The sequence below is a fragment of the Panthera tigris genome, chromosome A3 (assembly GCF_018350195.1).
Source record: "Panthera tigris isolate Pti1 chromosome A3, P.tigris_Pti1_mat1.1, whole genome shotgun sequence".
Classification (NCBI taxonomy): Eukaryota; Metazoa; Chordata; class Mammalia; order Carnivora; family Felidae; genus Panthera; species Panthera tigris.
In genome coordinates this window covers 104,787,075-104,802,048 of record NC_056662.1, presented here as the reverse complement: position 1 = coordinate 104,802,048, position 14,974 = coordinate 104,787,075, and the positions used below count along the sequence as shown (strand labels likewise).

At 48.5% G+C, this 14,974-nt stretch overlaps 1 protein-coding gene across 11 annotated transcripts in view; it reads left to right on the top strand.

Annotated features, from left to right (window-relative positions):
- The window catches only part of EML4 (EMAP like 4), a 160,582-nt gene extending 157,783 nt beyond the window's left edge, over window positions 1–2,799 (top strand). For all 11 annotated transcript variants that reach the window (XM_042982096.1, XM_042982093.1, XM_042982095.1 and 8 more), the window contains one exon: window positions 14–2,799. In XM_042982096.1, the coding sequence (XP_042838030.1) occupies window positions 14–487 (474 nt within the window). In that variant the 3' untranslated portion in view covers window positions 488–2,799. The remainder of the gene's footprint in view (window positions 1–13) is intronic.
- The last annotated feature ends 12,175 nt before the right edge of the window (window positions 2,800–14,974 follow it).

Below are 14,974 nucleotides of genomic sequence, written 5' to 3'. Positions count from 1 at the left end.
TTGTTTCACACAGGCTCCCAGTCACAAGTACAGCGCCCACAGCAGCCATGTCACCAATGTCAGTTTTACACACAGTGACAGTCACCTGATTTCAACTGGTGGAAAAGACATGAGCATCATTCAGTGGAAACTTGTAGAAAAGTTACCTTTGCCTCAAAATGAGATCGTAGCCGATGGTACTCTAACCAAAGCCCCCATCTCTTCCATTGAAAGTGTCATGCAGTCTGATACTCCCACACCGCCTCCGTCCCAGCCCTTAAATGAGGCAGCTGAAGACGAAAGTAGAATAAGCAATTCTCCCACACTTCTGGAGAACAGCCTGGAACAGACCATGGAGCCCAGCGAAGACCACATCGAGGAACAGAGTGAAGGGGGCAGCGAGGACCTCGGTGAGCCCATTTTTGAGGAGCCATCCAGCGAGATAAGCAAGGAGCAGAGTGAATCTGTTCTTACCGAGGACCGGCAAGGCCCCCCAGCCCTGTCTTAACACCAGGGCTTCAGCGCGAGTCTCTCTCCTCCTTCAGCTGCATGTGATCTTGTGATAGAGTTCAGATAACAGGCTGGGAAGCGACGCAGATCACTATTGATTGCGATTTGCGTTTCCACACGATCTGTTTTCAGTGGTCTTACCTTCAGTCTCAAATGCAGCCGACCATGTCGGTTGTTTGGTGTGTGTTGAAAATTAACCAAACTCTTAATAGCGAGAGAGACTGAAACATTAATGTCTCAGAAATGACCACGTATGTAAGTGGTGTGATGTAAATACTGGAAACAAAAACAGCAGTTGTATGGATTTGAAATCAACCCCTTGTTATCTGAACAAGTCTTCTTCAGGAACAACCAGAGGCATCACAAACACTGTTACTCATCTACTGGCTCAGACTGTGCTACTTTTTTTTCCCTGATGCAGAAAAAGAAATCAGGAAGAAAAAAACGCTCTCTTACTGAGCTATCCTCCCACCCCAATTGTCTAGTGGAAATTTTTTAGTTAAAAACTTCAGTCTCGCCACAAGCGATGGTGTTGCCTTGAGTCCTAGCGCCCTTTGCTTCCACTAGCGGTAGGCGTCCAGATGCTGCCTTTCTAAGTCGTGATGAGGAACAGTCCCTTGATTTCTTGTGTGCAGACCTGTTGTATCTGAAAACTAAGAAAGCAGTGGTTTGTTAAAGAGCTTTTAATGTATATTAAACCATTAATTCTCAGAAATAATGGGTTCCTCCAAGGATTCCTTTACTGGCCGAAACATTTTGTAATGTTTGGCATCCACATGAATGAAAGAAGAAACCGCATGCCTATAAAACTATAATAATTACTTGGCTAATTTGAACTTAGCCTTCCTCATAATTTGTCTCTTTCATAACAGGAGAAATACAAATACAGTAAGTTTGAATTGGTGCTTGAAATTCATTGGTTTTATTGTAACTTTTATACAGATTACATTGAGGGATAAGACACTCAGCAAATTACAAATTCTTTTTTATAGAAATATAACAGTCACAGTCATTTTTTATAAATTGCATACTTAACAGACTTGCTACATATGCTCATTTTTCTCTGGTAGAGTTGCTGCAAGGCCTTGCAGTTCTGACGCGGCTGCCCTCTGCTGTCATGGGCAACGCGTGTGTTATGCATTGGATAGTAGGGGGGTTTTGTTTTGTTTTTGTTTTAAGTTTTGTCAGATAACTATGTTTTTCTTAAGTACATGTTTCCTACTATAAAAATAATTACTGACAAATACGCATTTCCTATATATTTGTTTATACATTGATTATAAAATACTGTTTTGATTTATTTTTTAACTTGCTGAATTGTTCTTTTGTTTTTTGTTTTTTTTTTTTTTTTGTTAGACCATGTTTAGAAACTTTGAATGAGTTCAGAAGTCTTAAGTATAAGTATGCAAGTGTTTACGTGATTGTGCCATTCCAAAGTGCATCAGAACTGTCATTCCCTTCTAGTATCTTCTCAGGAGTAATACAAATCAGGTATTTCATCACCATTTGGTAATTAATATACAAACTCCAGTGAACTCCCAAGGACACTCACAACATTTATATTCACATGCTGTATGTAAGGGTGTGGGTATGTGTGAAGGGGTGAGTGTAGACACTCTGTGTGTATCTATAGAAGATATACACCACATTGAAAATACTCAGTGTATATCTCTATGTGTATAGGTATATGTCCACGTATATCTCTTTCCTTTTGTTTACAGTTCAAAAAAAAAACCTCAAAGGAGTTCTCTTCAAAAGAAGAGACCTAGATTCCAAGCAATCCACTTTTCAGTATGTTCTGTACATAATTATCAGAGAGCATCAATAAATGCCAGGCATATATACTTGCCTATTAGCGTAACTGAATCATCAAGATCAGCATGTGCTCCTTCCCTGCAAGAAAAATACTGAGATGAACGAGTAGTTCTAGAAGAAAAAGCATTTCTTTACCTGGGAGATACAGCTCTCTCCGATCAGCAGGGAGTGTGCCTGGGACACCAGTCACCGTTGCGGTTGCTGTGTACAATGAGATTTATGACGGTGATACTCTTGGGTGGTAGTTTCAAAAGACACTACTAACGCGCAGAAGCGTTCCAGCTCTCTTGCTGGCAACTACTGTTTAATGGTCAATTAAATCTGTGATAATGGTTGCAGGTGGGTGGGATTATGAAATTGTAGATGTTTTTAGAAAACTTGTGAATGAAAATGAATCCAAGTGTTTCATGTGAAGATGTTGAGCCATTTCTATCATGCATTCCTGTCTCATGGCAGAAGATTTTGAAGATTATGAAATAAAATAATCAAAATGTTTCCTGTGTCTTGACTCTTCCTTTGCTTGTGCTGCTCGTCTCCACGCTGTCCAGCCATCAGCTGACCACCGCTTGTGGACACAACCATCCTGGTGGGGACGAACTCCCATCTCATTATGTTAGAGGAAATTACTTCTCATTTATGCTCCCACTTAACAGGCGAGTAGCTTCATTTTCATTTATTTCACGACTACGCTTTCTCACGTTTAACACCGGATAACCCTGGTGATCCTGGCTACCTGCCGGACGGACTCCCGTCGCTGCCGCCCCGCGTCAGCCCTTGTGAAGGCCTCGCGCTCCGGAGGGCGCCGCGGCCCCGGCTGTCGCCGGCCCCCCTGTGTTGCGCAGGGACCCAGAGCCTCTGTACGCCACAACCATACGCCGGCTGCTACGACTTTTTCTCTCTGAAAAGTCAGATCGGGAGCATTCCATACGGTCCTCCATTTTAAAGGCACGGAGATGATGGGGTTTTCATCGTTCCCTCATTCATCCGCGCTGACCCTGAATCTTGTGTTCGCAACCGCCCACAGACACGAACCCCTGAGAGGCTACCGTGGGGAAGGGATTACTTACCTCACCGATTCGGAGACAGAAGGGCTGACACATCTGAGCAAACTCACTGAACAATGTGATTTTTTCCTCTCAATAACATAAAGGGATCCCAAAGGGGGAAATGATGAATTCGATTTTGAGCACACTGAGGTGTTGGTTTAACTTCTAGAAGGAATTAGGTTTCCAGCTTAGAGCTGGCACCGAAACAGAGTTCAAGAACATGTTTCTGTTCTTGACAGGCCTGAAGAGCAGACATGTAGGACTTGGGGCAAGGAGAGCTGCCGGCGGGGCACCTGTGTGGCCCAGCGAGGTCCCATCACCCTGGCCCTCACGTGCCGGGAGTGTTCCTTGCGGGCGAGGAGAAGAGCTGGGAGACTGGGAAGTGGCCCGTGTTCCCAGACTTCGATACCGGCCAGGACTTCATGTTTTGTAACCTCAAAGCTTGCGCCTCTGCTACTCAAACTAGGAGACAGACATCCTTTAGGAACAGGGAGGGAGGAGGAGAGAAGGAGGGTAAATCTTTGGAGAATCGGCCAAGGGGCTAGGGAAACAGGGAGCCTGTGTCCATCTCCGACTTGGCTGCGGGAGTGAGTGGGGGAAGCCCCTGCCCGCAGGCTGCCCATCTGTCGCCAGCACGGAAGCCTGTCCCTGCTGGAGCAGCCGCCTTGGCCTGGGACGCCCAGGACTGGAGTCCTCGAGGACCACAGAAAGGTCTCAGGCATTTTTCCCAAAAACACAGATGTAACTCTTTGTAAAGAGGCAGCTCCTGCTCTCCTCACGGGGTCATACATAATGTTACACTTTCTGTGCTAACCGGTTCACCTATTCCAAAGAAAACCTGAATTTCTACTCTACGTGCGTTACTAAATCCCTACGATAACCCTTAATGCTCTGATATAAAGGCAAAAGAATAAAGAGAATCCCAAACGGAAAAAAGTCTCACCGTCTCTGGAAACGTCAGCTTGTTTCACTTCTGCATCCCTGGGTGACATCCTCGGGAGACCGTGGCTTACTGAACCGAACACGTTTTTGTGGTGGTTGTTTTTAACCAATCCTGAAATATGGCAGAAAAAACTTACTGGTGCTACTTCTGTATCTCAAAGGACGAAAACAGGAAATGGGCAAAAACAAAAAACAAATGCTCCGTGGCTAAAATCCGGTCCCGCCACATACCTAATTGCTGTTCCACGGTAACAGCTGGCACCTCAGATGACACGTGCTTTCCGTGTGTTAACTCATTCAGTTCTTCCAACAATCCTAAACTCCATTCTCTCCATTCTACACACAAGGCAACTTGAGGAACAGAGAAGTCAGGTCACACTACTAGCAGGTGGCCGAGCCAAGGCTGGAAGCCAGGTCCTCCGGCCTCCAGAGTGACCATTTAGTCGCCGTTAATACAAAGGATGAACTAGGTTAAACGAATAGCAAGCATTTCAGAGCAGCAGAAGGAAAAACCACAGGAAGCAATCAGACCCGGAGAAGACAGCACAGGGCTGCGAAGAGAGTCACAAAGGTGAAGGGACCCTTCTCATGCACAAGTGCCCTCTCCCGCCGCCCCTATAACCAGAGCGCAGGGCAGAGAAGCTTCCAGGCCCTTACACCATCCTGTGGCACCTGCAGCCGGCAACTGCCTGCTCTTCCTGCCTTCTTTGGCCAGAGTCAGGCACATGCGTCCTCAGTCCCTAGTGTTCAGTTTAAACCTGTTTGGCGACGCTGCTCCCTCATTTTCCAAGCTTTGGGCAATTTCCATTACACCCAAAAAGGAGCGTAGCAACTTCTGTCATTAGCCAAGTGCATTCTCCACTCTGTCCCCATTCCCCATCCCACGGCAGGCCCCGCTCGGCCACGGGGCTTTGATCTTGCACCTCCTGTCCCTCAGCAATGTAAGCATGTGGTCCTGAAAATAGATCTTCCTAGGGAGCCGCCCATCGACACAGAGATGAATATGCGTAATCACGGTGCTGATGGCTAAACATCTTAGTGGGATGACACAAAACCGGCTCCAGAGGCAGATTTCAACTCCTGGCAGAGTTTACTTTCCCCAGATCTCACAACAGGAACGGCAAACACAGAGGGTACCGGAAGAAATGGTCCCAGGTGGGAAAAATAACCTTTCAGTAAAAAGCCAAGCCTTCATACCTGATCTTCCCGCTTCCTTCTGGATGTTCACACAGCCACCGGGCCACAGCGCTCGGGAAAGGTCCTCGGAGCCTGCCTCGCACAGTGATGCCCAGTTAGCCAACACCGGGCTGGGCTGACCTGGAAACCTGGTTGGGAGCAGGGAAACCAGAAGCCGGCATTCTCTTACCATGTCAACCGCCAAACACTAGTTCGGTTAACCTGAGTCGGGTGTCTGGACAAGGCAGGTCCTCTTGATTCTACAGACTCGTCTCCCTGCGATAAAAACGTCCTCTGCCGCCAGCACCTTCCAAGTGGTAGCCAGCGGGCTACCTGGGACGTGTGTGTGGCACCACATCCGAAGGAGTCGTCCACGCACCAGGTGTTGGTCACCACCTGCCTCGTGCAAGGAGCTGTGCCGGGATCAGCAGGGAACCCGATGGCCAGACTGACCCGGCCCTGCCCTCGCGGCGCACGTAACCAAGAAAGGTGGGATAGTTTAGGATTCGTATATAGCCAAGTCGGCTTCCCCCCAAGTTAGAAAACTTAACTGCATGCTATAAACAGTATATGATCTGAAACGTGACGAGTATCCTTCACCAAGGAATCTTGGGTTGGTCATTTACTGCAACCACCCACCCATTGCTTAGATTCTCTAACAACAGCCAAAAGGTGAAATTTTTATGTTTAATAAAAAATGATGCTGGGGCACCTGGGTAGCTCAGGCGGTTAAACACCTGACTCTTGATTTCGGCTCAGGTCACCATCTCAGTTTGTGAGTCTCAGACTCGGTACTGGCAAGGGCGGAGCCTCCTTGGGATTCTCTCCCTCTGCCCCTCCCCCCACACACATGCATTCCCTCTAAATTGACTACTTAACAAACAAAAGAACCATTGATACATGAAAATTTAGAAGCCTAAGAGTATTCATTATTCATAGTGAAAAAACCAATCTTGAAAGCTTATCAACTGTATTTCCATGTCCATAACATTCTTGAAATGACCAAACTACAGACAACTGGTTAGTAATTGCCAGGGGACAGGCTGCTTGTCAGGGGCGCTTGGCTCCCAGGGTCTGTGGGAGAATTCCTAGCCCATCTCAGGCACGGTGGAGACGACATCTGCCATGGAGTGGGGGGGAGGGGGCAAGAGGCGACCTGGGGGCCCTGAGCATCCACCGGGCGGTGCGCCCCTCGGATGACAGGCACGGAGGGAAGATGGCCCTCTGGTGTCCTCCCGCTTGGCTGGGCCACTCGGTACCCCTCCCTCCTGGTTTCTCACCGGCTTCTTCGGATCTGGAAACTCCCTTTCTCGGAAACCCTCTCCTGAAGCGACCCTGCTGCTGCTTCCTGCCCTCGGGGGCTGGAGCTGAATCACCTTCCCTTATTCAGAACTAATGAAATGACAAGAAAAAAAAATTCCACTCCTTAGGCGGCCCTCCAGAAACCGGTGCAGAATTGAGATTAGGTTATCAAGGTTTCTCCCTTGAGAGAGACAGAGCCCGGCTTCCCGGGCAAAATCCATTTTCACGTGGCCTACTGTTTGCTGCCCGTGAATACCCCCTCACCAGAATCATTAGCAGGAATGTTTGCCAGGCTTTGACATTTCCATTTAGAAGATGAATTAATTCGGGGCTGAGCCAAGAGTCCCCTCCCTCCTGGAGGAACTGTGTTAAGACTCAGCCCTCACAGGACCCTGGAGCATCGGGAAGATCCAATCCGGTTCTCGTGGCACCACGGGTCGGCCCTGCCTCTGGGCAAGTGAGGAATCTGACAGAGAAAACAAAGCTGAGATGAGAAAGCCATTTTTCACTGTGGGCTTAGGTAAGTTTAGGTGCCATCAGCGAGGGCCAGACCCACGCACAGCATCCGAGGCACGGGGGAGGCCCATCCGGCGAGCTTCGGGCCCTGCCCCTACCTGCCCAGTGAAGGCCCAGCATCCACAGAACAGGAGAGAAAGAGCCCAGCTGTGCCACACGCACAGGGAGGGAAGGCTGTCCCCTCCCGACGGCCGGCTGGAGCCTCCCACACAATGAACAGTGTTTGCACTGGAAGCGGGGAGCAGCACGACAGATTGTCAGGAAAGCCAGGAAAGCCTGCAGATGGCTCCCTTAATAAAGCCGCCATGGAGGGCCGCCGAAGCTGAAGTGGTTTCTATGGGAAACCCACACATTAAAATAGAAGACAGTTCTTTTAAATTAAATTACAGTCATTAATCACCTTTTTAAATTAAACGTTATCAAATTTAAACACAGGGATTCGGCGGGGAGGGCACGCAGGGAGCCACAGACGTGGCCGTTCGCACTGGTGGGAGCTACGGACAAGAGCACGGGAGACTCCTCGGGTATGGCTGTGACCTGAGGATCGCGCCCCCTCCCTGCTCGGATTCCATGTCAGGGTCTGTTCTATGCCCCCCATTCGACAGCGCGAGGAACACACGCTAGTGAACACGGGAGGGCTGGCAGGGAGGCTTCCCAGGACACGGTCACACGCACGCCGCCCTACAGAGCCAGCCCGTGGCCGCACCTCTCGGCGTGAGCGACACCGGCCCTCGTTCTTCCTTGAATATCCACCCTCTCCCGACACCACAGGCTCCAGGCTTCCTTGTTCCCTCCGTCTTCCTCCCTCCTTCCTCCCTTCCTTCCATCTTCCTTCCGAAGTGTAGCAGAAAACCCGCCACCCAAAGATATGCCACTCTGGTAGAGTGATGCCTTCGGGCTGGAGGCACTTGGAAACCAGCAGATGCAGGGAGAGCCTTTCTCTGAACCCCCTTCCTGCCTCAAGACAGATGCTCCCAAAGGAACTCGACTGTCACAGATCCCCTCCCTGGGAGTGTCTTCAGCCATTACCACAGGAGAGGAGACCAGAAGCGGGGCGCCACATGCTCACAAGCTTTGTCACAAGCTGTTCTTCTAAGGGCCCTTTCACCTTCCTCAAAAATCGTCTTCTTCCCCCTCCGAGGCCTGCCTTCCCCTTTCCCTCCCGAGAGCTATTGAAGCCTGAGCTCTAAGCCACCTCAGGGGATGAGTCACTGCCCCCCGGGCATCTCCCATGATGTACACACGAGGTAAACATGTTATTAAACTCTTTTCTCTTGTTAATCTTTTATGACAGGGGTCTGGGCCAAGAGGTCAGAAGAGGGGAAAGAAAATTATTTTTCCTTCCCTACACTTCCATCCTCTTTTTTTTTTTTTTTTTTTTTTTTGGTAAGACTGTTGTTTAGGTGTAACTTACAGTAGGGCGCCCAGATCTTAGCGTATCGGTCTATATGCGCACATACGTGTAATCACCCACATGAAGACACGGAATGTTCTTCACAAGGCTGACCTCTATCACCACGGGTTAGTTTCGCCTGGTTTTGACATTTATATACGTGGAATCACATGCTATGTTCTGTGTCTGGCTTCTTCCATATAACGTGTCCATGCTCCCCCCTATGAGCCACCACAAGCCCCTCTCCTCCCCACCCACTCCGCAAATAGTGCTGTTTCCCCCATTCTGGCTCCTCACTTACACCACTGCCCCCGAATCCTGCTCTCTCTCCAATTTCTTTTCTTCTCTTTTTAATTTTTTTTTAACATTTTCATTCATTTTTTGAGAGCCCAGAGAGCAAGCACAAGCTGAGGAGGGGCAGAGAGGGAGACACAGAATCCAAAGCAGGCTCCAGGCTCCGAGTTGTCAGCACAGAGCCCGACGTGGGGCTCGAACCCATGAGATCATGACCTGAGCGCAAGTCGGCCACTTAGCCGAGACACCCAGGCGCCCCTCACTCTCCAATTTCTATCTCCAGACCCAACTGCCTATCGGAATTCTTTGCCTAGAGGCCTCACAGACCATCCATTTTTCCCTAACAAAACATGCCTTGCTGTTTACCCGCCATCTTGTACCTCCACCCGCCCAGAAGCCAAGCCATCAACGGAACCTTTCTCTCGCTCTCACACGCACACATACACGCACCCACACACGCATGCCAGGGTCATTCATGAGCTGGCCCGAGCCTCCCTCTTCAATCACGGATTCTAACATTCCTGTCTCCCCACCTCGTCACACACATGCAAGACGCTCTCACACATCAGCACGTGCTCGTCCCTCAGGCCATCGTCCTTCCCCACCTACAATGCACTACGCAATTTACACAGTGGCCCTTCCGTCCCCGCTGCTCCTCCCCGCGCCCTGCGCCCTGCCTCCGCCTCCAGGTGTTCTGTCGCATGTTGCTTGTGCTCATCATTCCGTGAACTCTGGAGACCAGAGACAGGGTCACCCCTCTCTGGTCTCTCCTGCCCCACAGAATCTGGCACACAGCAATTAGAGAAGGAACAGTCTGTGCTGAGGGTTAGTGATGGTAAAGATCGGGCTGACAGGGGAACAGGGTGTCTTATCTATCCTCAAATAAAACCAGACCTGCTCCTGGCAAAGTCTTGTGGGAAAGGACAACAGGGCACCTGATGGCCCGTAAGGTTAAGAACATAAAACTCGTGGGGTGCCTGGGTAGCTCAGTCGGTTAAGTGTCCGACTTCGGCTCAGGTCATGATCTCACGGTCCGCGAGTTCGAGCCGCGCGTCGGGCTCTGTGCTGACAGCTCAGAGCCTGGAGCCTGCTTCTGATTCTGTGTCTCCCCCTCTTTCTACTCCTCCCCTGCTCACGCTCTGTGTCTCTCTGTCTCTCACTAATAAATAAATGTTAAAAACAAACAAACAAACAAAAAACACATAAAACTCATGAAGAGCCGGAGACAGCCCAGGGAGCAAGGGAACCAGGAAAGAAAAGAACAAGATTCGCAGAGCCAGCTCAGAAGCCGCGGGGGGGGGGGGGGGGGGGGGGTGACCGGTAGCACTAAGAAACCCCAGGCCTGAGCGGCTCTTGGGGACAAAGCCTGAGGTATGACTGTCTTTGCAAGTAGAGTCAAGCTGCCTCTTCTGTTTTAAGATTTTATTTTTCAAGTAATCTCCACACCCAACGTGGGATTCGAACTCACAACCCCAAGATGAAGGGTCAACTCACTCTACCAACGGAGCCAGCCAGGCACCCCGCCCTGTTTTTCTTTATTTATTTTTGAGACAGACAGTGAGCAGGGGAGAAACAGAGAGAGAGAGGGAGGGAGGGAGAGAGAAAGAGACAGAATCCCAAGCAGGCTGCACACCGTCAGCGCAGAGCCGGATGCGGGGCTCAATCTCACAAACTGTGAGATCACAACCTGGGCCAAAATCAAGAGTCAGACACACCTAATCAACAGAGCCTCCCAGGCACCTCCCCCCCCACCCCCTTCTGTTTTTAATGGCAGCAAGCGCACGCCCCTCCCAACCCACAAGCCCTCCTGGGCAGACCAACTTCTCAGGCTGGGCAGACTACTTAACCATTCCTCAACCTGGTCTCCCGCAGCCACGGGACACACGTCTGCAAGTCACCTCAACCAGCCACAGCAGTGAAGACTTACCCAGCCTGCGGCCATGGCCCGCCTCCCCGATTCTTCCAGACGTTCAATGAATAGGTCCTGACCGAAGGAGGGACGGGCAGACACAAAGTTACAAACAATTTTCCAAATGACCGTTTCTTCAAGAGGACGTAATTCCAGAGGAGAAAAGGGAACAGACACCGAGCATAAACAAAGGCTCTTCTGTGCGACTCTGCTTTAATTAGAATGACAACTAATTGAAAGCAATTTAATGTCGGTTCACGAAAGGTTAATGGAATTCATGTTTTGGAGATGCCGAATGCAACACAGACTCAGCCAGAAATACAAATCTAACCTTTATTCTCTTTAATTATTCGGTCAGAATAATTTCCTGGGAGCGGGTTTCGTCTCTGGATGGCTTTAATTAAACACCACTGAACTTTGAAGTTGACATCAACTCATCCAGCTGCAACTCAATTTTCAAATTAATCTGCTGTCTAACACGGAGGTTCTGTGGCCTGAGCAGGGGAGCTGTGGGGGAGCAGGAGACGGGCCTGGAGCCTGGCAGGTAATAACGGGTTCTGGAACGCCATCTTCTTGCCCACCCTCTCTGGTGGCAAGGCAATCCCGTAACCTCTGCCAGCGCCTGAGGAGAGGGGCTTGCGCTGAGCCGAGCGACCAAGCTGCCTCCTTCCTCAGCTTTTCCCCACAGATGCTGCGGACGGCGGACTCCTGCCCAAGCCCCGCTCTACTCCTGCCTACCTGCCCTGCTCCCACATCTCCCCGCTCCCGGGGCGGCTGAAGCGCGTGACGGGCCCTCAGGAACCCCCTCTAAGCCGGCAGCCCGCGCTGCAGCCCAGCCCCAGCCTCGAGCTCTCCGGGTCGGCCTTCCCAGGCCTTCCCGCTGCCGACCAGGAGGGGGCGCCAGCACGTCCCGCAGCCTGGGCCGACACTTCCACTGGAATGCGCTATTTACGCTTGGCAAATCCGGCCAGTATGTATGTGTTGGGCGGTGTGAAGCGCCATCGCTTTGGCCCTGAGGTCCACCCATGAGACCATGACAAAGCTCAAGGTCATGGCCAAGGTCAGGACAAGGGAAGGCATGATGTCCCAGGAGGGCTTTGTCAGAACTCAGAGAAAAAGAGAAAAACTCCATTCCCAGCCATTCTGCTGGCCCTTTCCATTAGTTTTTGTGGCAACTCCCTTGGAAAGCAGTTCTAACGGACTCCAGACCCTGAGCAAAAGCAGCATCTGTCCTCTGTCCACGCATCCAGCACCTCCTGAGCCAGCACAGCACCCCCTGCATCCTGGTACCACACAGAGGTCAGGATTCCCAATTGAAGCTTATGCAAGTGACAGCTGCCAATGGCAGAAAAGGCGAATGACCCATCCCACCCCTGTCCCCACCCTGGGAGGCTCCAGAAGGAGCTAAAGATATTCTCTCTACTGAAACTTGAGGCTGGTTTCCGGTGACTGGACAACTAGACATTTCCTACCATGTGCAACAGACGAGAAACAGAGAAAGAAAAAGCTGCACAGCCAACAGTGACAGAAACATCACGCACCGTGATCCCAAAAGCAAGTCTTTGTGAGGCCCAGCTCCACTGGGGTTCTAGAAAATCCCTCTTTCTGCACCGGCTGGTTTTAATAAATTTCTGGGAGTTATGACCAGAAGAGGTTTGGCTCACACAGAAGTCAACAGAGTCTGTTCCAGAGAAGTCAGCCACATGGACCAATGACATTTACAGCATTATCAAAGAGCACCTGGACATATGTGGGCAAAGTATCCGAAAAGACAGTAGACAAAAAAAAGAAATAACTTGAAAAATGAAAGGATTTTAGGGGTGCCTGGCTGGCTCAGCTGTGGAGCATGCAACTCTTGATCTCAGATTGGTAGTTCAAGCCCCATGTTGTGTATAGACATTACTTAAAAATAAGGGGCACCTGTGTGGCTCAGTCGGTTAAGTATCTGACCCTTGATTGCAGCTCAGGTCATGATCTCATGGTTTGTGAGTTCAAGCCCCACATCGGGCTCTGTGTGGACAGCAAGGAGCCTGCTTAGGATTCTCTCACTCCTCTCTCTGCCCCTCCCCTGATTTCTCTCTCAAAATAAATAAACTTAAAAAAAAAAGGATTTTAAAAGTTAAAAATAAATTTTAAATAAAAGAAAGATATTCAACATCACTCATTATAATAGAAAGACAATGTAAACCAAAGAAACGTTACCACTTACCAGGATGGCAAAGACAAAATTTGATACAGCATTTTGCTGGCAAAAGGGAGGAGGAACAGGCACCCTCATCACAGCTAAACAGGAACAAACACCAGCACTATTCTGTTAGTAAGGAGTAGCTATCAAAATTGGAAACACACATCCCCTTTGCCTTACAGTCTCACTTTTAGAAATTATCCTACAAATACATTCAACAATATGTAAAATGAGATGGAAAGGTTATATATTAAAGCAGTGTTTATAAAAGCAAAAAACTTAAGACTAAATACCCATCAAAAGGAGACTAAATAAACTATGGTGTGTTCATAAAATAGAATATAATTCACAAAAATGAGGCAGAGAACAAGTTCCAGACTATGACTGACTAGTAGGAATGTATAGTACCATTTAGGCAAAAATAAAACAGGCAGAGAAGGAAAATGCACCCGTATATAAAAATAGAACATATCTGAAAGTAAACAGAGGAAACTAGGGTAGAGAAAAAAACAAGGTAAGCATAGAAAGCATCTTGTGTGTCAGAACGTACAGAAAACACACAAACACGGATGGGGCATGTCAAAAGGACACGGAAGCAAAGTCTGGGCTGCATTTAAGCACTGGAATGATTAATGACAGGGATGGTTATTATAGTGAATGAGGAAATTACACTAAAGCTTCTTAAAGGAGTGGGGGTAACCCAGCTTCCCAGGAAAATGTCAACAGTGTAGAAGGAATGACAGACTACAGAATCACTTTTTTACAACCACCTTAAGGAATAAATGATTCAGTCAAGAATCACCAAGGACTACTATACTGGGTACAACACTGCCGAGGACTGGATATTCCCAGTCTCAACTACCACCCCATAGATTACTTACTAGTTACAAAGGGAAAGGGTATCTTATAAGGGAGAAATCTAACAGACAACAGCTGAATTAAGTTATCCTAACTTCAAATTGCCAATAATGGGACAAACTGGTATCGAGTGCCACTTGATATAGTAAGAATACATCGTATATGAAGAATTCCTGACAAAAATGTTTTAACTTCAACCCAATCAAAAGGAGACAGTAAGACAAATCCAAGTTGAAGGATGTTCTGCAAAACACCGCCCTGAACTCTCCGAACTCTGTGACGAAGGGCACTGGGGCTACTCTGGATCAAAAAAGACTAAAGGGACATGACAATTAAAGACAATGTGTGATCCTTGAATGGATCCTGAAACTAAAAACAAAAGCCAACTGGCACTGCTGGAAGAAATGTAAAATGATAAAGCTGATTTAGGAAGTCTGGCAATTCTTCAAAAAAATAAACACGGAGTTACCATATGACCCAGCAATTCCACTCCTAGGTATATCCTAGACAGGTACCCAAGAGAAACGAAAACACAGGCCTGTTCAAAAACCTGTATATCAACTTCCATCTAAGCATATTCATAGTAGTCAAAAGTGGAAATAACCCAAATCCATCAACTGATGAACAGATAAACAAAATGTGGGGTGTCTATACAATGAAACATTATTCAGCCACGAAAAGGAATGAAGTTTTGACACAATGCCACAACATGGATGAACCTCAAAATCATTACAATGAGAGAAAACAGTCACAGAAGATCACACGTTAAATGATATTTACGGGGCACCTGGGCGGCCCCTGGGCTTGGTTAAGTGTCTGACTTTTGATTTCGGCTCAGGTCATTACTTCACAGGTTTGTGAGATTGAGCCCCACATCGGGCTTGATGCTGACAGTGTGGAGCCTGCTTGGGATTCTCTCTCTCTGCCCCTCTTGTGTGCTGGATCTCTCTCAAACAAAAAAAGATATTTACATAAAATACCCAGAAAAAAAAAATCTATAGAGACAGAAAATAGAGATCAGTGGTTGCCTAAGGCTAGGAGGTAGGGTG